General features: G+C 40.8%; 1 protein-coding gene across 2 annotated transcripts in view; it reads left to right on the forward strand.

Annotated features, from left to right (window-relative positions):
• The window catches only part of LOC137425388 (growth arrest-specific protein 7-like), a 161,836-nt gene that overhangs the window by 76,068 nt on the left and 58,160 nt on the right, over window positions 1-27,608 (forward strand). For both annotated transcript variants that reach the window (XM_068113800.2, XM_068113792.2), the window contains exon 2: window positions 25,836-25,956. In XM_068113800.2, the coding sequence (XP_067969901.2) occupies window positions 25,836-25,956 (121 nt within the window). The remainder of the gene's footprint in view (window positions 1-25,835; window positions 25,957-27,608) is intronic.

Here is a 27,608-nt window from a genome sequence, read left to right on the forward strand (position 1 = left end):
ACAAGTTTGAAAATCAAATAAATAACTGTCATTGCACTCCGCATAGCTCCTGTCGGGTTTCCCCAATGAGAAATGGTTGCCCAAGCTCCTATTGGCCTTATTATCACCCTCACAAAATTCGTCCTTGGAGACAGATAGCGACAAACCTGAGAATACAAAGGGATCCTTTCTGTTTCCCACACCCATCCCTTAAACTGTAGAACTGAGGCCTTTGTGACAAGGCCCAACTTCTAGCCCTGATACCAGTACCCACGGTTGTGTCCTCCCACACACACGTCGTGGGATTCGTTGAAGCTAGCCAAGCTAAAGTGCATTTCTCCACTTCAGGTCATGATCGAGAGGTTTCTTCCCAGGTTTGGTGCTGCTTTGCAAATGGTCTCCATGGTAACGGCGCTCCCATGACAACTTGCTGGACTAGACTATCGCTTTGTCTTATCAACACCTAAAGCATTCCTGGCTCATTGTCTAATAGCACTGGTAAGAAACAAAGCACCTTGACACTTGAACCAGTACCTGTACAGGAAAAGCTTGCGTGCAGAATTGGAGTCAATGCAGTAGGTAAAAAAAAAGAAGAAGAAGCAATTATCATAACAATAATATATTGTTCAAGGTCAAAATCAAAGTCAATAACATCATAAAAATCTTATGTCTGCAATTACTTTGTCAGATCTCACTGCATAAGGGTTGTGTTCGCACTTCAAAATCAGTAATAAATCCAGGAAACTTCTTAAATTCCTTCACAGGTTTCCTGATCAATTAGTATAGCCCTGCCCACCCCAACCCCAACCCCAACCCCATCCCCAGGGTCTAGCATCATTACTTGAGGCCCCAAACACAAAACCGAGAGGACATTCATCAGCCAAGGCTCCAGGGGGAAAAAAATACCAGCAGCTCTACCAATCTGCATCGATCATCAACCGAGAAATGTCCAGGATTACATTACGAAGGTGGATCCTTTTGGAGGTAACAGACGCTGCACATTTCCAATTGGTGTATCTGGGAAGACTAAAAAACCTGCTTACAGGGAACAACAGGGAACAGGGAACCTTTCGCCGAGGAAAAGGAATGCCAGTTGCGTTTGCGACTCCGTGGAGCAGGCTGTCGAACCTCCACGCTTGACTGGCAACACGAAGCGGCTGAAAGCGAAATTTTAATTATGGAGGCTCCCCATGGCTGAACCGACGTGTTTGCCGGATAGTGGAGTACACGAGTCGAGACGGATTGGAATGCTCAAACACAATTCCACATTCAACGCGAGAATGCCTTCGCTCGCTTGGCTCTCTCTCTCTCTCTCCTTTCTCCTCTCCCATTATAACTTGAGCCCTCCCCAACCTCTTCTACGTCTTTGTCATCGCAATAATCCTGCTTCGTTTTCATCTCTCATCCACTCACTTTTCATACACTTTCTCATACCCCCCACTTCATCCCCTGGTTTTCAGGACCATATGTACAGCGGTTGCACAGATTGAAGCGGTGACATAAATAATAAACAAGCAGCAATTCCTTACCAATGGTTTAACTGACGAGCGTGTTATTGAGCTTTCATCACAATCCCTTTGCTTCTCCACGTGTATTACCACCACAACAGTGCGACCTGTGCTGACAACACACCAGTTCTCTGCAGAAAGTATCCACTCGTGACTGCACATACCCCTCCTATGGAATGCCTTTGTGATGCATATGAAACTCGGTGGAGAGCATACCTCCTCCTGGTTGGCCATATCACTCAATGGTGAAGAATCACTTAAAAAAATTCTACTAGCTGGATCCGAATCTTCATCAAAATTGAATCCATTCTTCCTTGTCCACACAAGGCTAAGGCTTTATCCCTGGTGTTGGCTAAGCGGTTAGGGTGCCGGCTTGGGATCCTGAGTTCGAATCCCGGTCGATCGCTGAATTAACGCCAGGGGGGTTGACTCAGCCTGGCCATCCTTCCGATGTCGGCAAATTGAGTACCAGCTTGCTGGGATGAATGATCCCGGTGTGTACCCCGACTTAGAATAGGTACACCGTATCCCTGCGCATCGTAAGAGGCGACCAAGGGTTGGCGTCAGGAAGGGCATCTGTCCATAAAAACATTGCCTCAAACAGGGAACCACGATTGTCATGGGGCCCGCAAGGCTAACCCCCGCTCTAACGGGGAAAATGGCCTTAAAACGATCATTCATTCATTCATTCATTTCGTTCTTCCTTGTCCACACACCCAACCTGTCCAACAAGTTTAGTCCAAATCCATCCATAACTTTTTGAGATATCCTGCTATGTATCGTTTTTGGTCCGATCTCCCGATGGTGAAGAATCACTTAAAAAATTATAGTAGCCGGATTCAAATCTTCACCAAAATCTAATCATTTCGTCCTTGTCACATATGCTACATCTCTGCCAAATTTCGTCTGAATCCGTCCACAACTTTTTAAGATCTTTTGTTCAAAACGGACAGACAGACAGGGGTGAAAATATAACCTCCATCCACCTTTGGTGCCGGAGGATCCGGATCCAGGTAGTATAATTTTTAAAAGTGATTCTTCACCATTGAGTGATATGGCCAACCAGGTGGAGGTGTGCTCTCTACTGAGTGCCGTTGTAGTTTTACTTTCATTTTGGGTCTACAGTTCAAGACTTTGGGTTTGAGCAAGTAACATGAAGTCCATACTTGGATGGGAGCCATGGAAGGCTGGTTGTTGTTGGTTAAGGAATGTTGCGAAAGCTCATTTGGTAGTACACTTACCCTGAGCTGTCCAGTCATGGATCTGAGCCAACTGTGGAGTCGGAACCGCCTTCCAGGAGCTGGTAGAGTTGCTGCATCTCAGAGCATGCCGTCCTCTGGACTCTCAAAACCTGAAAAGAGTAGCCGATTGTCTGCCATAGGCTAAGTTCCTCCCTCCAAGTTTTTTTTACATACAATACATAAGCCAAATGTAGAAGTTGCATAAAAAGGGATGTGGTTGTTCAGTTTGGTTAGGCAGATTAGGTTTATGGTTATGATCGGGTTCGTGCATCGAAGATAAGTAGATTTTGTGGCGTGAATGTGGCACAGCCAGGGCGGCGCATGGTGATGCTGGGATCCCCAGATTATTATCCTGTACGTTGTCTTGACTTGTCCATTTTCTACTAGTTACCCTCGCCAGAGGAGGGGGTATTGCATTTTAGTCCGTTTGTTTGTCTGTTTGTTACTTGCCGGAAAAATTCCGGCAAGTATGTTGGTTGGTTGGTTTTGTCTGTTTGTCTGTCTGCCTCTCTGTCTGTGTGTGCACAGTACTACGTCTACATCGTTGCACATATAATCGCCATACTTTACACACATATTTGTCTTGACCTGGAATAGACTGGGCCCAATTTTTAGCTCTCTAGGCCCAAGGCCTCCATTATGACATCATAATTCGACAAGCACAAAACTTCATCCAATCAAGATACAATTTCTTGAGCGCAATGTCGGCATGAACTGGTGGAGAAAAAAACAATAATGATGACGTCATAGGTCGCGTGGTTCAGCCGCCATCTTGGAAAAAGCGAAAAACGTTGCACCTCTATATCTCCGAAAGTGCTGAATAGAAAAAATTGAGACATGGCTCATTGTAAAGAACTCTCCATGGGGAATAAAATATGTCAATGATGATGTCATAGGTGCCTCCATTATGACGTCATAATTCGACAAGTTCAAAACTTCATCCGATCAAGGTGAAATTTATTGAGCATAATCTAGGAATAAATTAGTTTAGAAAAAAAAATGATGACGTCATTGGTCACGTGGTTCGGCCGCCATATTTGTTTTAACACAAAAGCCTTAAAAACCACTGAAAATACATCCTGGTGAGGGTTTGCAATCTCTGATTACCCTTTTTCTTGTTTCCTTTGAATTCAGGTAAAAGTACGCTATTGCCTCCTCATATCCATGTTCTGTGCAATATATGATGTGCCAGCTCCTCCATGAGACTTAATCTCTGTCGGAACAAAAAGACCTCTCGGATCGCTGCTGCTACCAGCAATCATCTTCATTTTCAGATGCAGTTGTCAGTATAACTAACCATAGCAGTGGAAGCTGTACCTTCTGGTGTATAATAGCAGGTGTGTGATGCTCATTTTTATTAGCCCGTTGCAGTTTTGTAATCACGTCTATGTGTGTGTGTGTGTGTCCATGTGTCCCTGTCTGTGTGTGTGTGTGTGTGTGTGTTTGTGTGTGTGTTTGTGTGTGTGTGTGTGTTTGTGTGTGTTTGTGTGTGTGTGTGTGTGTGTCCATGTCTGTGTGTATGTGTGTGTGTCCATGTCTGTGTGTGTGTGTGTGTGTCCATGTATGTGTGTGTGTGTGTGTGTGTGTGTGTGTGTGTGTGTCCATGTGTCCCTGTCTGTGTGTGTGTGTCCATGTGTCCCTGTCCCTGTCTCTGTGTGTGTGTGTGTGTGTGTGTGTGTGTGTGTGTGTGTGTGTATGTGTGTCTGTGCGGGCCTTGACCTTTTTACCATTTGAGCTATTGCCATAAAATTTTCACCAGAGCTTTATTATGATAACACGGAGAAGGCAAATTAATTATTTTTTTCAAAAGGTCAAAGGACAGCGTCACATAAAATCATCAATTTTTATCCAATTGACCTAAAATTTCAATTTACCATTCGAGTTTTGTCATCAAATTTTCAACAAAGCTTTATTATGAAAATATGGCGAAGACAAATTAATAATTTTGTCAAAAGGTCAAAGGTCAGGGTTGCATAAAATCACCAATTTTCATCCAAATGACCTGAAATTAAAAAAATTTGCATATTGGGTCACTGAGTTGGTTCACTAATCAAACGCTACAAACCGATTGTTTTGTTTTTTAGATCGAAAGTTCAAACGTCAAGGTTGCGTAAAATCACCAATTTTCACCTGAATGACCTGAAATTTAAATAATTTGCATATTGGGTCACTGAGTTGGTTCACTAATCAAACGCTACAAACCGATTGTTTTTTTATATATCTAAAGTTCAAAGGTCAAGGTTGCGTAAAATCACCAATTTTCACCTGAATAACCTGAAATTTAAATAATTTGCATAATTGGTCACTGAGTTGGTTCACTAATCAAACGCTACAAACCGATTTTTTTTTTTATATCTAAAGTTCAAAGGTCAAGGTTGCGTAAAATCACCAATTTTCACCTGAATGACCTGAAATTTAAATAATTTGCATAATTGGTCACTGAGTTGGTTCACTAATCAAACGCTACAAACCGATTGTTTTTTTTTATATCTAAAGTTCAAAGGTCAAGGTTGCGTAAAATCACCAATTTTCACTCGATTGACCTGAAATTTAAATAACTTGCATATAGTCACTGAGTTGGTTCAATTAATCAAAAGGTAGGAGTCGATTGTTTTGTTTTTTAGATCAAAAGGTCAAAGGTCAGGGTTGGATATAATTATCAATTTTCATCCAATTGACCTGAAATTTTAAGAATTTGCATATTGGGTTATATAATTGGTTCACCAATCAAAAGCTAGAAGCTGATTTATTTTTAGATCTAAAGCTCAAAGGTCAAGGCTGCATAAAATCATCAATTTTCATTTTGTGTTTTTAAAACTGTTTTCTTTATTTTGAGCATATGGAATAAGACGTCTGAATACAAATGGATGGGACGGTCTTTGCATTTCCAGATGCTTTTTAGTTTTGACGTAAATTGATGAAAAGGTTTAATTATGAACTGCGTTCACTTTCTGCTGGAAGCGCAACTGTAATTCGTCTTTTGGAGTTATCTGGGACAATGTAGCTGTCCCTTCCCTGGAGGAGTTGCAGGTTGACCTGGTTATGTTTCAACTCTTCTGCCTTGGTGCTACCAAAACCTATGGGAAATGCAACTAGATAATTGGTTGCTTTAGCCTAATTGCATCCTGGAGTGAGCCAGCAAGTGACACACTTTATGTCTTTGCACTTAGTTTCCTCTATCGCTGGATGACCACAATTGGCACTGTTTAGGAATCTGTCATGCTGATAATCATCACTCTGTCTTCTTTAATAGTGGTGCAACAATCTTCAGGATTGGAAGAGGTAGACTACCAAGAATAAAAAGAAAAAGAGGGGGTGCAAGTCAATCTTTTGATCAATGAGTGAACTTGAATGAATTGTTTTGATCCGTTGCACACAAAGAAGGAAGGATGTGGTTTTTCTTGACGTTTCGACCACAAAATTATGGAAGCCTTGCCCTTGATTTCTCTGCATTGCTCAAGTCGTGGGCCGAGGTCCCGACTGGATGGTGCAAAGGTAGCTCGCAATTACTTTCGAGCTGTCTTGTCTGGGATTGATTCTCACTCATCTCAATAATAAGCTATCGGATTAGCCAGCACTAGCTGCTGGACGTTAAAAGAATCGCATGGCGTATTTCAACAAAGACTAGGCGACTAATTATCGCTGGCACCCTGGACAACTTCTACGGTTTCCTGTGCCAACCTACAGGGCCACTGCATCAGCAGCAGAGCCACACTCCATAGTCCCTGGCAAGGATGCCACCAGCCACCCGTTGCTGTATACGAGTACGAAGAAGAAGTCATGGGCATTAGATACGCATGGCAGACAATGCGCACGCGGCACATTGTCTGCCATGCGTATCTAATGTCCAATTTTATACCCTCATAGTGGCTGTTAATGCTTCAGTCACATTTGGCTCGGCTGCCGTAGGGTCTAAAAAATCTACGGCCACTAGCAATTATAGGGCGGCCGCAGTATTTCCACGGTCACATAATGTAGCAGTCACATATGTTTTTATTTTTTGGGTAGGCGCACGGGGTATTTAGAAATTGTGGAGACCGAAAACGTGGGGGTGCCGTACGGTCTTTGATTTGATGTCGCACGGTGACCTTAGGGCGTCCCTGCGGCAGCCATATAATTTTCAAGGCAGACGCAAGGTAGCCTCAAGGTGCCCGCAAGGCGACTGCAGGGAGGCCCTAAGGCGAACGTGCGGCCAGACGGACGGTAACGAGTGGGTATATATACCAGTTCTTTTTCATATGTATATCGTCGTCATGGCTACGGCCACCCTAGAAATGAAAAAAGTTATAACTCCGTGCTATAATTCCACGGCGACCCCTACGGCCTGTAAAAGATAGCCATACGCCCTAGGGCCACCCTGTGGCCACCTCAGAAACTCTGCGGCCGCCGCACGATTCTGTCAATTTAGGGGGGGGTACGGCCGCCGTATCCTAGCCGTAGAGCAAATGTGACTGAGGAGTAAGCAGTGCATACGTTCAAAGTTGATTGTTCCTTAATTATCCCTGCTGTGGTATAAGCCAATGGTCATCCCATTAGACATATGGTTAGGAAGAAGTTTATTATTGTGCTTACATTAGAGGTTTGTTGTGCAATACTTTTTGAATCATGTTTCCCTGTCTTACTATCCACATTGAGCTAAGAAATGTATATGGTGCATTTTCAGGTTTTGTGTTTTTGCTATTGCAACAGTGGGGCTGGCAGGACGATCGAGAACTATGCACACTCACCTCAAAGCTGTCTAGCCCAGCTTGGAATCCCTACCCAGCTATAAACTGTCATCCTGGTGTTTCACAGGTGGTGTGAATCATCAATGTGTGTGCCATCCTTCGGATGGATAATAAACTGGGTGTTCCATCTGCTGGCATTAGTTGGTGGATGTTAAAGGCCCAATGGTATCCCTCACAAAGAATAGGTGAACTATCTCCGTCACCAGGAACAAATTCCAAAATTCCTGCCCTAAGTACTGCTGGGAAGTCAATGGCAATTCATCCAATATAACCCTTACCAAGAAATTGCTTCGGCAGCACCGACACTCCAACAGAGAATGGTATATCAGAATCAGAATACCAACATTCAATTGGAATTTATTTTGGGAATTCGTTTACTTGATTTGCAGCTTGCTCAGGAAACCAACAGTCAATATATATATTCTTGGGTAAAATACCAGGGGCAAAGAAAAGGCTCCTTCATATAAGGATATGTGCCATGTGGCAAAGTATAGAAAAGTATATACTGTATATGTATAGTCTTCAACTTCAATTGTTTATAAAATGTGATATCACGTATATTACAAATACATTTGTGCAAAATAATTGTTTGAATTATGATTGGTGTAAATAAACCATGACAACACAGCAACTCAGGTACTGTCATTTATGTATATATCTACATATCTGGGCAGTGTCTGTGTTGTCACTGAACTACTCCCTGAAACTTTTGTTTCCGTGGTTGTGAAGTGTTTTAATAACGTGGTGGTGGTTTTGAATCACGTGGTGGTGAGGTATTTTGAATTACATGGCGGTGAGGTGTTTTGAATTGCGTCGTGGTGAGGTGTTTTGAATTATGTGGTGGTGAGGTGTTTTGAATTACGTGGCGGTGAGGTGTTTTGAATTGCGTCGTGGTGAGGTGTTTTGAATTGCGTCGTGGTGAGGTGTTTTGAATTACGTGGCGGTGAGGTGTTTTGAATTACGTGGCGGTGAGGTGTTTTGAATTGCGTCGTGGTGAGGTGTTTTGAATTATGTGGTGGTGAGGTGTTTTGAATTACGTGGCGGTGAGGTGTTTTGAATTGCGTCGTGGTGAGGTGTTTTGAATTACGTGGTGGTGAGGTGTTTTGAATTATGTGGTGGTGAGGTGTTTTGAATTACGTGGTGGTGAGGTGTTTTAAATTATGTGGTAGTGAGGTGTTTTGAATTACATAGTGGTGAGGTGTTTTGAATTACGTGGTGGTGAGGTGTTTTGAATTATGTGGTGGTGAGGTGTTTTGAATCACGTGGTGGTGAGGTGTTTTGAATTACGTGGTGGTGAGGTGTTTTGAATTATGTGGTGGTGAGGTGTTTTGAATTACGTGGCGGTGAGGTGTTTTGAATTGCGTCGTGGTGAGGTGTTTTGAATTACGTGGTGGTGAGGTATTTTGAATTACGTGGTGGTGAGGTGTTTTGAATTACGTGGTGGTGAGGTGTTTTAAATTATGTGGTGGTGAGGTGTTTTGAATTACATAGTGGTGAGGTGTTTTGAATTACGTGGTGGTGAGGTGTTTTGAATTATGTGGTGGTGAGGTGTTTTGAATTACGTGGCGGTGAGGTGTTTTGAATTGCGTCGTGGTGAGGAGTTTTGAATTATGTGGTGGTGAGGTGTTTTGAATTATGTGGTGGTGAGGTGTTTTGAATTACGTGGTGGTGAGGTGTTTTGAATTACGTGGTGGTGAGGTGTTTTAAATTATGTGGTAGTGAGGTGTTTTGAATTACATAGTGGTGAGGTGTTTTGAATTACGTGGTGGTGAGGTGTTTTGAATTATGTGGTGGTGAGGTGTTTTGAATCACGTGGTGGTGAGGTGTTTTGAATCACGTGGCTGTGAGGTGTTTTTAATAACATGGTGATGAGGTGTTTTGAATTATGTGGTGGTGAGGTGTTTTGAATTACGTGGTGGTGAGGTGTTTTGAATTAGTTGGTGATGAGGTGTTTTGAACTATGTGGTGGTGAGGTGTTTTTAATTACATGGGGGTGAGGTGTTTTTAATTACATGGGGGTGAGGTGTTTTTAATTACATGGGGGTGAGGTGTTTTTAATTACATGGCGGTGAGGGGTTTTTAATTACATGGGGTGAGGTGTTTTTAATTACATGGGGGTGAGGTGTTTTTAATTACATGGGGGTGAGGTGTTTTGGATTATGTGGTGGTGAGGTGTTTTGGATTATGTGGTGGTGAGGTGTTTTGGATTACGTGGTGCTGAGGTGTTTTAAATTATTTGGTGGTGAGGTGTTTTTAATTACGTGGTGGTGAGGTTTAATCGTCCCAAACTTCCAGTCTGCACCTACCCCGCCCATATGTATGTGCTGAGGGGTTATTTTTTGAATTGTTTTTTTTTTCAACCGAAATCTTCAACCTAAATTGCCTATAAAAATGTAATATCACAAACACTACAAATAAACTGTGCAAAATAATTGTTTGTATTATGATTGGTGTAAATCATGGCAACACAGCAACTCAGGTACAGTCATTATCCTCAGCTAAAATAAGCCCGTTCCTCAGTAATGACGCGTGGTGAGGCGAGCGCAGCGAGCCGAGCCAAGCTAGTATATACAGTCACGTGAAAAAGTAAGTACACCCCATGTAAAGTTTTGACTTTTTCAACATATTTCAACATACAGCTATTTGATCTTCATTTCAACAATATTGACAGATAAAGGTGATTATAATATAACAACTATCATGAAACATTTACATTTTGTAGTCCATTGTATAATTTAAATAAACATAAATGCAAATTTCGCATGTGGAAAAAGTAAGTACACCCCTCCATTTATCACTACTTCAAATACCTAAAATTAGAATCAGGTGCACCAGTTCAGATGCAAATGATTAGAACATCGTTAGAGAAGATCTTGGAGGAACCTGTCTTATTTAAACCTCAGACATTTAGTTTGGTTTGCTCTTTGTTGTTGAAGTGTGCGGCGTCACCATGCCTAGATCAAAAGAGCTCTCTGAGGCCTTCAGAAAGAAGGTTATAGATGCCTACGAGTCTGGGAAGGGATTTAAAAAGATCTCCAAACAATTTGAAATCAATCATTCGACTGTCCGGAAGATCATCGACAAGTGGAGAAGATTCCAAACATCTGCCAACTTGTTCAGGCCAGGCGGCCCCAGCAAGTTCAGCCCGAAAGCAGACCGCAAGATGCTGAAACAAGTCTCTAAGAACCCAAGAATGTCATCATGGGATCTAGAGGTAGCTCTTGCCACTGTTGTTGTCAAAGTGCATGAGTCTACCATGAGAAAGAGGCTGCACAAATTTGATCTACATGGGAGGTGTGCCAGGAGGAAACCTTTGCTGTCCAGAAAGAACATCAGGGCAAGACTAAAGTTTGCCAATGAACACCGAGGTAAAGACCAGCACTTCTGGAACAATGTGCTCTGGACAGATGAGTCAAAGGTTGAGCGATTTGGCCACAGTATCAGAAGACATGTTTCGCGAAAACCAAAGACAGCATTTGACCACAAGAACCTGATACCAACTGTAAAGCATGGTGGTGGAAATATTATGGTTTGGGGCAGCTTTGCTGCATCAGGGCCTGGGCAGCTCACCATCATATAATCCACTATGAATTCTTCATTGTACCAGAGGGTGCTTGAGGATAATGTGAGGCCATCTGTCGGAAAGTTGAAGCTCAACCGAAGGTGGACCTTGCAACATGACAATGACCCTAAACATACCAGTAAATCCACCAAGGAATGGCTGAAAAGAAAGAAATGGAGGGTTCTGGAATGGCCAAGTCAAAGCCTGGATCTAAATCCCATCGAGATGTTGTGGGGGGATTTGAAACGAGCTGTGCATGCAAGAAACCCCTCAAACATCGCACAGCTGAAAGAATTCTGCATGGAGGAGTGGGCAAAAATTTCTCCCAGTCGATGTCAGAGACTGGTAGACAGTTATAAGAAATGCGTACTTGAGGTTGTTTCTGCCAAAGGGGCAATACCACCTGCAGTCACGTGAAAAAGTAAGTACACCCCATGTAAAGTTTTGACTTTTTCAACATATTTCAACTGTAGGGGAATATGTAGTGGGGGACTCAGGACTCCAATGATGTCACAGGTTTACAAAAGGTCTGGTTTATTATTCACTTCATTCCATTTACCAAATAATACCGCATTATTCAATGGCTGAGATTAACTCTTTTCCATGGTCCTTTTCGTTCGGCTGATATTCTTCCGCAGCGCCGTACTCGTTCATTCCATCGTTCCGTCGGGCAGGGCTTCTGAGGACAAGTCTACTTTACTCAACGTTTGCTCTCGTTTATATCGCCCAAACTGGACTTAATCTCCTCTCCGCTAATGTCCCGAGGTCATGCATCGCACCGAGTCCTGGCATCAGCTCGCTCCCCTCCTGCTGTGATTTCCATTTACACAGCAGGGGGGGGTGCTCTAGCCTGGGGCCTTGACCAGGTGTTTCAAGAGATTACATTGTTCATACACATTCTGACACTCATTTACAAACTCGTCTTTAACAGAGTTTGCATGTAAAATGTATCTGCTTTGTTACCAGGTTAATTAATAAGTTACCAGGGCCAATCAATATGTTACACTGAGTTACACTTCCACAATTCCCTCATCTTTTTGTTTTTGTTTATATTAACCATAAATCTAAACATCAATATAAGTAAACAATCAATCACTACTAGTAAACATCATTACAAGTATAAGTAAATAATCAATCACTTTGGTAATCAAATTCCCTTAGGCATACACCGTCATCCTGCAAGAATCACAAAACATTTCGTTGGTCATTGACTTCTTCCATATCGTTCAATCTATTGCATTTGCATCACAAATATATTTTCAAAACAACACTTCACCATCACCAAGATACAACAATTTCACTTCATTTTCAAGTTTTGTAAAGCATCTGCACCATCTGGCAAAAAACGTTTGCCTCCACACAAATGTTGACTTTGTTTGAAAGGAAGGGCTGATCACTTGTGTTTGAATCCAGGTATGAAACATTTTCTCCTAATGTCTTCATAGCTCCTGCACTACTTCGTGTAGGATTTCGCTGTTGTGGTAACACTGCGGAGTCATAGACTGACCCTTCTCTCCATGTAGCATTCTTGCCACTTTTTGCTGTGAACCATAATGATTCCTTGAACAAGGCCTTCACCCAGTTGTAGTCGACTTGCCTCCTCCCTCATTGTGAGTGGGCAGCAAGTATTGGTGTGACGTTGATTGGCCAGCAAGATGTGGAACAGGGATGCCGGATGCATCCACACTGATGTTGGGACCATGGTGTTCAGGTCATTCATGGTCCTTACCAGGAGCAACCAGCAGAATCGTGCACAGCTGTTGTGACAAGGGCACAGCCGTTTTTGCAGCTCCATGCTGGTTCCCCGGACGTTGGTGAAGTAATAACATATGTCCCCGCATTTCACAGAGGTTGCAGGTAAAATGTCGTTGTCCTGCAACTTCTGATGTGGTGAATGTTCGAAGTCTTCGAACAAGAGTAAGTGATCGCCTTTCTTTCATATGTTGCAGTGTGATCCAGGCAAATGGTCACATAAATTTCCTTGGTGAAGGTAAGCATTCATCTCCAAGTTACACGGGAGAATGTCTTCATCATTCTTTGAGAAAGAGGGTGTATGCCACGATTAACTTCATTTTTTAGCCACAAATTTTCTTTCTCGAACTTCTTCCCAATTCCGTTAGCAATCCCTCCAAAATGTGATCTCGTCTTATCTTTATGCTCAGTCATATCTGAATCTGCTTTCCGCACACACTGAATCAGATAGGGTACATCTTACCATGAAATCAGCATAATCATGTATATCTTCCGACAGTTTCACATTCAACAATTTGTTGTTTTTCCTTAACTCAAAAAGTTATATTCATTTATATGCGTCACACAAATAATATTCAATCAGGTATGTATTTTATTACTAAACTAAGAATAGCATTGTATATGATTACAATCACAAACGGGAATACCTAATTCCCAACAACAATTTTCCCAAACCAACAAATTAAGCATAATGTATTATTACCATAATTCCTCTCCACTTTTTCTTTTCCCTCTTTTTTTTTTTTTAACAGTGTGTCACTCGTGGTGATATGAGTTCATTGATATTGTAATTGACACAACTCATAACATTGTCGTTATGCCATTATCTTAATTCTACTGTTTATGTTGCCATAAAAGTCTTCCTTTTCTGGTTCCACATTTCTTTCCTCATTTGTCACTTCATGCGTTATCATCGTGTTGTTGGTTACCTTATTCAAACACACCGTCACTAAGGCTTTCAAGCAAGCCACCACTAAAACAATTGCCAATATAACTACTAAACCAACAAACAAGTCTGCTACTCCTTGTATATGTTCATACCTATGACATAGTTATATGTCGATGACATTTAACATTATATACCAAACTAACAAGCTTCCTAAAAGGTAAATAAAGAAAATCCCTTAATATGTAACATAATCAGATTATTTGTCTTACCCTGATCCCCCTATCTCCCGGGGTTGAACTCAATCCCCTGATCATGAGTGTAGTTGTGATACATTTTTTTCACTCATGCTGTATTAATATCAGTAGATAATTGTATGTCATGTAGGCAAATAAATGTCACTATTCCAAGTAGGAATATCACATGTTGAAAATGTAATGTTTATCAATGCAAGGGGTGTTAAAATGTAATTCAAATGACTGTAAATCACGACTATCATTTTTCTACCACTGAATGTTCTGCTGGGCTGCTAGGTGCAGCCTCATTTTCTGTGGGATCGTCCACCTTAGCCCCATGTGCTTGCTTGCAATGAGAGGCATGAATCCAACTTTCTATTTTGGGTCCATATTTGTTTCTATTCTTATCAATCTCCTATGGTTTATCAATTCGTTCCAAGATACCGCAACCAAAGGTTTTAACCAAAGCTCTACCAAACTATTTCCAATTTGAACAAAAATGCCAGTGAAACAATGATTCGAAGGATTAACTTCAAGGGGTCAATACATTTATTCTATAGCCAGATCTAATTTTCCCATCCAATAGTTTGCCTTGCCACATGTCATATTATAACACCTTAATAAACCTTCGAAAAAATGTTTCCCATCTCAACAAATTTCCTTTTTTACAAATAGCCATGTGTAACTTACGTATTTAACTACAATTTCCTCTCAATTTGTTTGGCCTAACTGGCCGCAAAAGTGGCTGCCAGCATGCAGTACCGTTTTTTATCTACCAAGGAAGTGTTCCACACAAGACCTCTACCAAAATGTTGTTTGTAAAAAACAAATCTGGGATTTCTGATTACATGGATGCACACTCTCAGGACATTTTCAGGCTGCTGTTAACAATCCACTACGATGACTTAATTCCTTTACCCACAATCAAATAATTAGTACAAATTGAGGATATTATCCCTATCACATTCTTTTATAGATTCATTATGTTGGATCTAATTTTTTTTCCCAATAATTTTCCACTGCTGTAAGGCGGAACAATAGCTCTCATAAGTCTTTGTAATATCGTACTTAATTTGCCCAGCAGAGAATAATTTATTTACTATCCTTTCTCATCTGTTAACCAGTGACTTTGTTTAAACTCCAGAACTGAAAACCCACAATAGTTCAAACCAGCAAAATTTTCTTTACTATTTTCCCATATCATCTATGCCTAAAACACATCCATACATACAGCACAATTTATATGCTGATAAAATTCAAGTTTATATATATAAAATCCATGAGCAGAGTATTCTGGGAAGTCAGTGTAAGACCTCTCCCAAATTTGGATGATTTTGTACTTCCTCATTTCCTTTTATGAAGCTCATATCCATAAATAGATGTTATTCTCATATACATTCTATCAAAAAATGGAATCCCAAAATTACTCACAATTTTACTATTAATTAATGGCTGCTCATAACCCAGCACATCAAATTTTTATATTCCATTTCCCTTGACAAAAGAGATAATGTTCATAATCAAATTATATTTCTATTTTATTTTACGGATGCTCTGGATATTCAATCCCATCCACATATCCCAATCCCATCCACATATAACTATCCATTTCCAGACAGGCACACTGTCGGTGTCAACAATCTTGTAAGATTGATACACAAAAACACACACACACATGCATTATGCATATTTGTTTGCGTTGGAACCATTATTTACAGATCAGATGGGTGTCAATTTTATTTCAATTTCATAAAATTTGTCAATCAAATTCAAAAATGCTTATAGACAAATAAACCAAAAGTCCATTCTTAGAAAACCCTTATGATGTCACATTGAAATTACCCTTTCTGCCTTCACAATAATCTATCCAAATTTTGACTACACACTCATTTGCATGTCAGTCGACCATTGACCTATCAATCGTGCGGAACAATAGTCCGAAATTCCCACCTGATCATCATGTGACTCTTGTCACTTGGTTTGCCAAAAAAATTGCAACGCAATTGTTCCAAACTTTGTAAATTTAAAATTGCTGTGCCCAAAATAAAAGATCCAATTTCGGCATTTGGTCAATTATTACTAATTTGTTTACAAGCAAAAGAAAGAATGAATAATTCTTGCTCCGAAAACTTTTCAGACCCAAGAATCATCGACAGTTATTCATGTTTGTCCAGTAATCGAATCTGTTGAGGCCAATCATCATTTGGGATTTGCAGCAATGAAGGCCTAATCATTGTCTGAGGTACCGGTACGCACTGGTACCCTTGATCTTGGTTTGCCCCATGACCTTGTCCTCCTGTTGACGTACGGACATCTTCTTCTCCAATGTCCCATCTTTCCACACTCGAAACACCGGTTTCTGTCGTTTTCTGGTCTGTGCACCTGTGCATTTGTATTGCTGGGCTGCATCTCTACATCCCTGAGTTGCCACTGCAATCTCTCGTTGTCTCCTGAAACATGAAAAATTCTCTGTACCGTCCTTTTTGGGGAGACAACTGGAAATCAGATGGGACAACTGTCACTTTCATTCCTAATTTCGAGGGCAGTTGTGCATTTGTCTCCTCCACTGTATCCTGTATCCTTTTTATTTTAAATTCTACATCCGTTATCTGTTCTTGCTGTTCCCGTTGTCTGGATTCACCATCCCAAAGATGGAATGCAAGCCAGTCTACCGTTAGATTCTGTCTCTTTCTGGCTTTCAATCTTTGTTCTAATCTTTCCAATCGACTTCGCTCAAATGTACCATCTCTTGGAAACTCCTCATCATGTCCCTTTGTCCACAAATACCAATTCTCGACCTGCCTTATAGCTTCGGCACCATAACGGTCGTACATATGATGTGTACAAGTACCTTTTTGTGGAATCTCTGGTTGTCCTTGTGTATTCTTGTAGGCTCCATTTCCCATTCTGCCTTTTATCAAAGTAGCGTTGGATGTGTTGTAGTTTGTTCCTCTAAAGCTTCACTCGTACCTCCAGGAAGGGTCTCTCCACCTGTTCACACGGTGATTTCCAGAGAATCTCCCTCAGCTGTGGCTTTTGCACAATCCAATCTCACAGATCAGTATTTGCAGATGAGCCGGAAGGTCAGTATGAAATGGGTGAATCCTCAGGTGTCCGCTCTGTTTGACGGGGAAATCACACAATGGTAACCGCACATATATATCTGTATATAAACTCACCACCTTGCTCAATTTTCCCAGGTTGTCTCCACATTGATAATATCTCGCAAAGATATCAAAGCTTCTTTCTTGAGACCGCATTTTCATTAATCAAACAATCAATATATTCAATTCAATTTATTCAGTTCAATTTATTCAGTTAAATTTATTCAATTAAATTCAATCAATTAGATTCAATCAATTAACAATTCAATCAATTATTCAATTTCAATTAATTCATCAATATTCATCAATAAATCAAATTAATCATTTTGGATGACTCCTTGCATAAGCCCTTTCCCCAATGATGTCAGGACAGGTCCATCCATTGACTGAGATCGAATCTCATCGGTCGTCACCTCTGGTTCGTACCTCATGTTAATTGATGAATCACCGTCCTGTCCTAGGGTCATATCTGACATATTTCCCCATTTTGCCTGGTCTCCACAAATTTTCTTTGCAACCACTAAAGGCAACTCATCCTTCATTCGTGAGACAGCCAAAATGGATGGCAGATATTAAAGTTCATTGGGAAAAACATCTCATCATTTTTCTTTTAATAGTATCCAAAATCTCTTGGCAATATAAATTTCGTAAAACTCCTGAAATAAGACTGTAAAATTTCTTCAATCATGCTAAATTTTGAAACTCCATCGCTTGTAATACCCAATTTATCCCATAGGGCTTGAAAGTTCTTTCCCAAGTTCATGCAGCATTCTGCATTTGAACCCTATGATATCATTCATAATAATCATCATGATTTTATAGTCATGGTCCTATCATAATCATCTATTTAAAACGAACATTTCCTTTATCACCACAGCTATGTGGTATAATCAACAATAGAATAAAACTGTACATAGCAACAGGCTACCTCATGGCCACTTAGTATACCTATTGACAATAAGTCATAACAATATCGAATAATCACTGAACAATTCAAAAATCGCTTCCCCTGCTCCAGCCGCAGCATCCGTGATATTTGTTTGCTCATTCACTATTCCTGATTCGTCATCAAGGATCTCCATCATCACACAGCGTACTTAATTCCGCATTCTAATGAGAATTCAACAGGATTTTACGACTCAAAGGAAAAGAACGAGCAGACCTTTTGAAGGATGATCGTTACAAAAATCGTTACATATATTAAAGTATTTATGATGTCGACAAATCATATCTTAATTCTTACAAGATTTTGGTTCTTTGAATAAATCACAGCACCGGGAGAACCAGCTCCAAAAATGGATCTTTGTGTTTATTCAGCACCCTAGTAATTGGTTCTTTGTGTACTAATTACACAGCACCCAGGCCCCGCTCATATGGATCTTTGTGCAGCGCTACACAGCACCTGAGCAAAAGGGGTTTCATCTACATTTTCCCTATCTGGTGTACCATCCGTGATATTTGTCTGCTCATTCACTATTCCTGATTCGTCATCAAGGATCTCCATCATCACACAGCGTACTTAATTCCGCTTTTTTAATGAGAGTTCAACAGGAATTTACGACTCAAAGGAAAAGAACGAGCAGACCTTTTGCAGGACGATAACTGGATTAGTCGTGAAAATATATCCAAAATACTCAAAAATAGACACCCACAAAAATAAACAACAAACCCAAACAAACCCAAGGTCGACCATATTACACAATAAATTACATCATTTCAGCATCGTATTGATTGCTGAAATATTCCAGGGTTTATACACACCTCAAAAGAGGTATGCGTGGTGTTGCCCCCTCCCACGTTTATTCCAGGGTTTATACACACCTTAAAAGAGGTATGCGTGGTGTTGCCCCCTCCCACGTTTATTCCAGGGTTTATACACACCTTAAAAGAGGTATGCGTGGTGTTGCCCCCTCCCACTTTTAATTCCTCATTAAATCGTTTCCATTTAAAAAACATCGCCTTTACTGCTCCAGTCGCAGCATTTGTCACTTTGTTTGCTCATCCGCATGACCAAAACGAAATAAAGGGAGCTCAACCATTACACAGCGCTTTTAATGGCGCATGCCATAGAAACTCAACGCAATTTCAACTCGGCCAGCAAACGAGCAAATTGTGCAGGATGTTAACTGGAATTAGTCGTGAAAAATATATCCAAATACTCAAAAATAGACACCCACAAAAATAAACAACATTTATTCCGTTTAACAGAACAAACATTTCCTCTATCATGACATGCATGTCTTCAAAATTATATGCCCAAGAGAAAAAGTAAAATTAATTAAAACTGCGGGCAGTGATGATCCGGGGACCATACCGCTCCATCCTGATTGGACGAGTGCGTGCTAGAGTCGTTAACAACGACAGTCCAGATCCGATTGTTCAAAATTTCAACTCAATCGATCGAAAAATGAACGCAGGGATGCATTTTAAAGGTGCAGTGGCACTAACTGAGTTGCCACGAATATGGCCATGAAATTGCCAATATGGCCATCACAAAATATTTTCCTTAATCAATTGGCTCATAGCATAACCAATCTGCAAGTATTTCATCCGAAGATGTGTCTCTGAGGACTTTTAATTAAATAAGTCATTTATAAATCAACGAGTTAATTTATTAAATGATTAATCAATAAATCAAATTTTTCCTTGACAGCCATATCACTCGGTCAGTGTCATGTCCAAATATCAGCTTCCTTACTCAAAAGGTGCCTGAGTTAATGTAATGTAATTACTGTAATAAGATTACTGCAATTACTGTAATGATTACTGTAATTACTGTAATTACCGGAACTGTAATTACTGTAATTACCTCAGGTAATTACTGTAATGTAATTACTGTAATGTAATAAGAAATGTAATTAATTAAATAAGTACTTCATTAATCGTTAATAATGAAATAATTCCTGAATTCTCATTCGATTCACTTGACATTCGAATGTCCCCAAAACGTTGGAGCAAAACGTTGCAACAACGAAAGTGAAACGTTGTAGCGACGTTGTGGAAACGTCAGCAAAACCCAACATTTAAATGTTCACAAAACGTTGGAGCAAAACGTTGCAACAACGAAAGTGAAACGTTGTGGCGACATTGTGGAAACGTCAGCAAAACACAACATTTGAATGTTCCCAAAACGTTGGAGCAAAACGTTGCAACAACGAAAGTGAAACGTTGTGGCGACGTTGTGGAAACGTCAGCAAAACACAACATTTGAATGTTCCCAAAACGTTGGAATAAAACGTTGCAACAACGAAAGTGAAACGTTGTAGCGACGTTGTGGAAACGTTAGCAAAACACAACATTTGAATGTTCCCAAAACGTTGGAGCAAAACGTTGCAACAACGAAAGTGAAACGTTGTAGCGACGTTGTGGAAACGTTAGCACAACCCAACCTTTGAATGGTCCCAAACGTTTCGACAACAAATGGTCACAAGTCATTATCACATTGCAATGACCTCTAAACATTCCTAAACCAATATCCCATTAAAAAATCCCATTAAAATCCCATATTTTGTCACCCTTTGCATTGTTGAAAGCAATTAATTCCATAACTTAATATTACCTCAATTTATATATACTAGGGCGTGCCCGCACGTACGTGCTCGCCCGTACGTGCTTGCAAAAAACATGCGTGCAAACAACAACAACAAAACTTTGAAACCACGTGGCAGTAACGACCACAGAACCCCCCCTTCTATTTACATGCAATGGTTTGGTCCATTCGCAAAGCCAAAGCGAACGACCACAGAACCCCCCTTCTATTTACATGCAATGGTTCGGTCCATCCGCAGAGCCAAAGCGAACGACCACAGAACCCCCCTTCTATTTACATGCAATGGTTCGGTCCATCCGCAGAGCCAAAGCGAACGACCACAGAACCCCCCTTCTATTTACATGCAATGGTTCGGTCCATCCGCAGAGCCAAAGCGAACGGCCCGCGAGCACGGCGACCACACCCTGGGACCCACCCGTCCGATTAATTTCAAAAATGAAAAGGCACATCCTCGGGTCCCCACCAATATACCTGGCAAGTTTCAAGTATATCGGACCGGTAGTTGTTGAGAAACAGCGGTCGCATACAGACAGACCGACACACACACCGAGATTACTGGAATTATAGATAGATAAAAATCCGATCTCATTAAAACCTTCAGACAAACCATTAGCATATATTATTCCTAGGACTAAAATCACCAGGACCATTATCAAACATTTATCAAAATATTAGGACCATCATCAAACCAATGAATGACTCAATCCTTTAATGACTCCATCCAAACCCAGACATTTTGAGTTCCGTAACTTTAATACTTCAAATTTTCCATTCCTTCCCTTCCTGATCCTTCGATGTAGGGATGGGTTCTTTTTAGGATCATGTTGCATCGAGCATTATTTTCCAAACAGTGTGACTATTAAGCCCACGCCAAAACCTCTGACATCCCACCATTAACACCTATTTTAAGCGTGCCGAATCAGTAAGCATCACCCCTTCTATGAGCCTCGACCAGAGGGTGGTTGTTACCCACAAATTTAGGTTGAGGTTGTTGACGAGTCGTTGACAACAGCCCGGATCCGATTGTTCAAAGTTTGAACTGAATCGGTCAGGATAAATTTTGCTAGCTGAACAGCTAGCAACGAAACGTCACCCGGTGACCTGGGTCTTCACCAAAATCCAATCATTTCGTCGTGCCACTCATGCTATTTATCTGGCAAATTTCGTCAAAAAAAACAACAACACTGGTTCCGTGTCAGAATGGACATGAGGGACAATGAGGGACAGTGAGGGAGTGTTTTTTTTTTTTTTTGTTTTTTTTTTTTATCCAATCTCCATCTTTCACAGTAATTCTGGACCGGCATGAGGTGGGATTGTCTGTCATGAATTTATTTGTTGATCGAACGAGTTTTAATTTGTCTAAATCCGACCAGTCGTTCCCAAGATATAAGCCTTTTTGTCGCAATACCATAATCAGGATAAATTTGGAACAGCCCTTAAACTAACACCAAGCAGATCAATTTTTATATTTAGGTTGAGGTTTCACACAAACTGGTTAACTAAATAATACAGAATTATTATTATTATTATATCTCCGCCTTGGTGACCAGTTTATGTTTTGTATCCCACTGATAGGCCGGATCTGGATTCGGACCTGAACCAAAATCCAATCATTTCGTCGTGTAGTGATGGACCTGGACAAAATTTGATGCAATTTTTTTTCCCATCGCCATCTTTCATCATAATTCTGGACCGGCATGAGGGGGGGTTGTCTGTCATGAATTTATAGGCATGGCGGGAAAACTGAAAAAAAATTATTTATTTAAAACGGGTGTACACGATTGTACACGTGTACGGACGGACCTTACCGAACCGGCAAACAAGTCGCTTCATGCACATCAGTGGTGCGTTTCTTCGTGGCGCGTGTCAGAAGAATTACACAGCGCAGGAAAAATACGTATTTACAGAAATCGTTAAAAAAAAAAACTCGGATAATCGCTAAAATCGTTGTGGCCGGTGTACCATATTGGAAATATATATATATATAAATATAATTCCGTTTCCCGGTTCCCTGTCGCTCGCCGAGCGCCGAGCAAGTCAAGTGCTTCGAACAAGTGCAAAAAAAAAGTAGTACTTTATACGTGTGCGGGTGGGTAAACGAGTGTACCGGCCTTACACGTCCTGGAAGCAAGCGGTCGCAAGGTGCACACTTGCTCCGTTTGCTTCCAGGTCACAGTAAGGCCCTTTAATAACCAGCGCAAAAATACGTATTTACAGAAATCATTTAGAAAAAAAACGAATAAATTGCTACAGTCGTTTATCGAAATCCCATTCGTGATGGCTCACGCCACCTATATCGCGGCATCGGTGCGCAAAGAAGCCCCAGACCACCTGCTCCCCCATGTATGTACACATAACTTCCAAGTTCGTAAATCATATTGGACTAAACAAGACACACTCACCTTTTACTTGCTTGTACAATTGATTTCAGCGGTGCCTCCATATTGTAGGGGAATATGTAGTGGGGGACTCAGGACTCCAATGATGTCACAGGTTTACAAAAGGTCTGGTTTATTATTCACTTCATTCCATTTACCAAATAATACCGCATTATTCAATGGCTGAGATTAACTCTTTTCCATGGTCCTTTTCGTTCGGCTGATACTCTTCCGCAGCGCCGTACTCGTTCATTCCATCGTTCCGTCGGGCAGGGCTTCTGAGGACAAGTCTACTTTACTCAACGTTTGCTCTCGTTTATATCGCCCAAACTGGACTTAATCTCCTCTCCGCTAATGTCCCGAGGTCATGCATCGCACCGAGTCCTGGCATCAGCTCGCTCCCCTCCTGCTGTGATTTCCATTTACACAGCAGGGGGGGTGCTCTAGCCTGGGGCCTTGACCAGGTGTTTCAAGAGATTACATTGTTCATACACATTCTGACACTCATTTACAAACTCGTCTTTAACAGAGTTTGCATGTAAAATGTATCTGCTTTGTTACCAGGTTAATTAATAAGTTACCAGGGCCAATCAATATGTTACACTGAGTTACACTTCCACACAACATACAGCTATTTGATCTTCATTTCAACAATATTGATAGATAAAGGTGATATAATATAACAACTATCATGAAACATTTCCATTTTGTAGTCTGTTGTATAATTTAAATAAACATAAATGCAAATTTCGCATGTGGAAAAAGTAAGTACACCCTTGGCTCTAATAGGTGGTATTGCCCCCTTTGGCAGAAACAACCTCAAGTAGGTGTTTCTTATAACTGTCTACCAGTCTCTGACATCGACTGGGAGAATTTTTTGCCCACTCCTCCATGCAGAATTCTTTCAGCTGTGCGATGTTTGAGGGGTTTCTTGCATGCACAGCTCGTTTCAAATCCCCTCACAACATCTCGATGGGATTTAGATCCGGGCTTTGACTTGGCCATTCCAGAACCCTCCATTTCTTTCTTTTCAGCCATTCCTGCATGGATTTACTGGTATGTTTAGGGTCATTGTCATGTTGCAAGGTCCACCTTCGGTTGAGCTTCAACTTTCCGACAGATGGCCTCACATTATCCTCAAGCACCCTCTGGTACAATGAAGAATTCATAGTGGATTCTATGATGGTGAGCTGCACAGGCCCTGATGCAGCAAAGCTGCCCCAAACCATAATATTTCCACCACCATGCTTTGCAGTTTGTATCAGGTTCTTGTGGTCAAATGCTGTCTTTGATTTTCGCCAAACATGTCTTCTGGTACTGTGGACAAATAGCTCTACCTTTTACTCATCTGTCCAGAGCACATTGTTCCAGAAGTGCTGGTCTTTGCCTCGGTGTTCATTGGCAAACTTTAGTCTTGCCCTGATGTTCTTTCTGGACAGCAAAGGTTTCCTCCTGGCACACCTCCCATGTAGATCAAATTTGTGCAGCCTCTTTCTAATGGTAGACTCGTGCACTTTGACATCAACAGTGGCAAGAGCTACCTGTAGGTCCCGTGATGACATTCTGGGGTTCTTCGAGACTTCTTTCAGCATCTTGCGGTCTGCTCTCGGGCTGAACTTGCTGGGGCAGCCTGGCCTGAACAAGTTGGCAGTTGTTTGGAATCTTCTCCACTTGTAGATGATCTTCCGGACAGTCGAATGATTGATTTCAAATTGTTTGGAGATCTTTTTAAATCCCTTCCCAGACTCGTAGGCATCTATAACTTTCTTTCTGAAGGCCTCAGAGAGCTCTTTTGATCTCGGCATGGTGACGCCGCACACTTCAACAACAAAGAGCAAACTAAACTAAATGTCTGAGGTTTAAATAAGACAGGTTCCTCCAAGATCCTCTCTAACGATGTTCTAATCATTTGCACCTGAGCTGGTGCACCTGATCCTAATTTTAGGTATTTGAAATAGTGATAAATGTTGGGGTGTACTTACTTTTTCCACATGCGAAATTTGCATTTATGTTTATTTAAATTATACAATGGACTACAAAATGTAAATGTTTCATGATATTTGTTATATTATATCACCTTTATCTTTCAATATTGTTGAAATGAAGATCAAATAGCTGTATGTTGAAATATGTTGAAAAAGTCAAAACTTTACATGGGGTGTACTTACTTTTTCACGTGACTGTATATATATGTATATATGATATATATGTATATGTATATATATATATATATATATATATATATATATATATATATATATATGTATATATATATATATATATATATATATATATATATATATATATATATATATATATATATATGATATATCAACATATATATAATAACAGTATTATCGATATATATATATATATATATATATATATATATATATATATATATATATATATATATATATATATATATATATATATATATATATATATATATATATGGCTCTTTGATAGATACTAAGCTCGATTTTTTTGAGAATTACCTGAATAGTCTTGAAACCTGTTTGGTGTTTCTGCAGGAATATGTTGATGTCGGTTGCCTGTTGTGATGATGAAATAGTCCTTTCAACTTAATCAACTTAATGACTGCCTGATTTAATGGCTATCGAAATCATCATCAGCTGGAAACTTTCCATCATCGAAGTTTTGATCCTTCAATCACAGAACCTTTAGGAATAGCGGTGTTTTCTCTTGTACATGTCTGACATTTCTGGAAAGATGGATTCTCCCAACTACAAACTATTCCTTGATATCCTGGTTCATTTGTAAACCTACTGGTAAGGTGTCTCTTTACAAATGTCTTTAACTCGTCAAAGGTAAGATATTTGGCGAATTCCATTGGGATTATGGTTATTGGTGTCTAATTATTCCCGTTCCTTTGTTTTTATTTCTCACAGCCTCAACCTGGACATGACCCTGCAAAGATTGAGGAGACAACAGGCATTCTACTTCCCTGTGGCTGGCTCTGCTACACATCGCCCCAGGGACTGAAATACTTTGTGAACAGCATCACCAATGGTGCGGGACCAATGGTGCGAGACCAGGCCTAGTGCCTGGCACACTAATGGTTGGGATCATAATCATTAATGGGCCTACTGCCTGATATTCTGGTGGGCAATATTAAAAATGTTTCAATACCTTGTACACCTGCAAGCTTGTTCAACCACAGAGGATATTTCTGTTAACAGTATTATCGATATCTTTCTCTACATATACCTATCTATCAATCTACCTCTGTCTATATAGGTGGATACCGACCTTGGTGGAGCTAATGTCCCACGGATTAACCAAACGATCTCCAATTTACATGAATAGACACCTGCGTGATTGAACGTTATTCGTGTCCTTTGTGCGCTCGAACACACCGGTTACCAAACTCAGGATTATCACTACTTTCATCCTCCAAGGGTAATCGATTCACCCAAACCATCGACGAAGCAAAATGGTGGGATCACAAGGCGGATCACGTCTCTTTCAGAAATAAAGAATTTCTTACCGGCTCAAGGCCACGGAATGAAATCACGGACCCAAAAAGACACAATTAACAATTATTAAGCACAATACTTATTGTACAAGAAACTAAACCCTCGCTTTGCCGAAACTACATTTTAATTCTCATTGCACTTTTATTATTTTAAACTGTGTTATGATTTTACAATAATGATTTCCCAAGATTTTTTCAAATGAAGGTCGAAACTGGTGGTGTTCACGTGCAAAATGCAGAAGGTGGGGAAACGTTTCTTACAATTAAAAGGGTTTATTTAAAAATAATACAGGGATAAAGGTAGACTAGATGTGCAATAAATGGCGGAAAAGATCTGGCGGTCCACAGACACAAACATGGATAATGGGACACACAATCTTAATTGCAGTATAAACAAGAAAAAGAGCAATCAGAGATTGCAAACCTTCGCCAGGATGTATTTTCAGTGGTTTTTAAGGTTTTTGTGCTAAAACAAATATGGCGGCCGAACCACGTGATCGATGACATCAGCATTATTTTTTTTTCTTCACTAATTTATTCCTAGATTATGCTCAAGAAATTTCATCTTGATCGGATGACATTTTGTACTTGTCAAATTATGACGTCATAATGGAGGCACCTATGACATAATCATTCTCAGATGTTATTCCACATGGAGAGTTCTTTACAATGAGTCATGTCTCAATTTTTTCTATTCAGGGCTTTCAGAGATATAGAGGTGCAAATTTTTTGGTTTTTCCAAAATGGAGGGGGAGGGGGGGGGGAGGGGAAGGGGGAGGGGGAAAAGGGAGGGGAGGGGGAAAAGGGAGGGGAGGGGGAAGGGGGAGGGGGAGGGAAAAGGGGAGGGGGTAGTGTGTAGGGGGAAGGGAGAGGGAGGGGAGGACGGAGGGGGGGGGGGAGGGAAGGGGAGTGCCAGTCAACAATGACGTTGCAGTTCTCATGGTCGGAGAGCAGCACAACAATCGCGACATCGTCCTGCATCTTCGCAACGGCACGAAGCGGATTTTGGAGACTCACCGATCCTGTGATGCCCTCCAGTACCGGCGTTGCCGGGCGGGGGAAGGGAGACCCGTACATTCCCAACCCGGACATTCACCCTCTCAACTCAAGCTCACTCGGACAAAAGCCTCGCACAAATTACACCGTGAAGGCCCAATGGCCATGTCTATGCCACAAATCAAGTACG

Source organism: Myxine glutinosa, chromosome 1 (genome assembly GCF_964187855.1).
Source record: "Myxine glutinosa chromosome 1, kmMyxGlut1.1, whole genome shotgun sequence".
NCBI lineage: Eukaryota > Metazoa > Chordata > Myxini > Myxiniformes > Myxinidae > Myxine > Myxine glutinosa.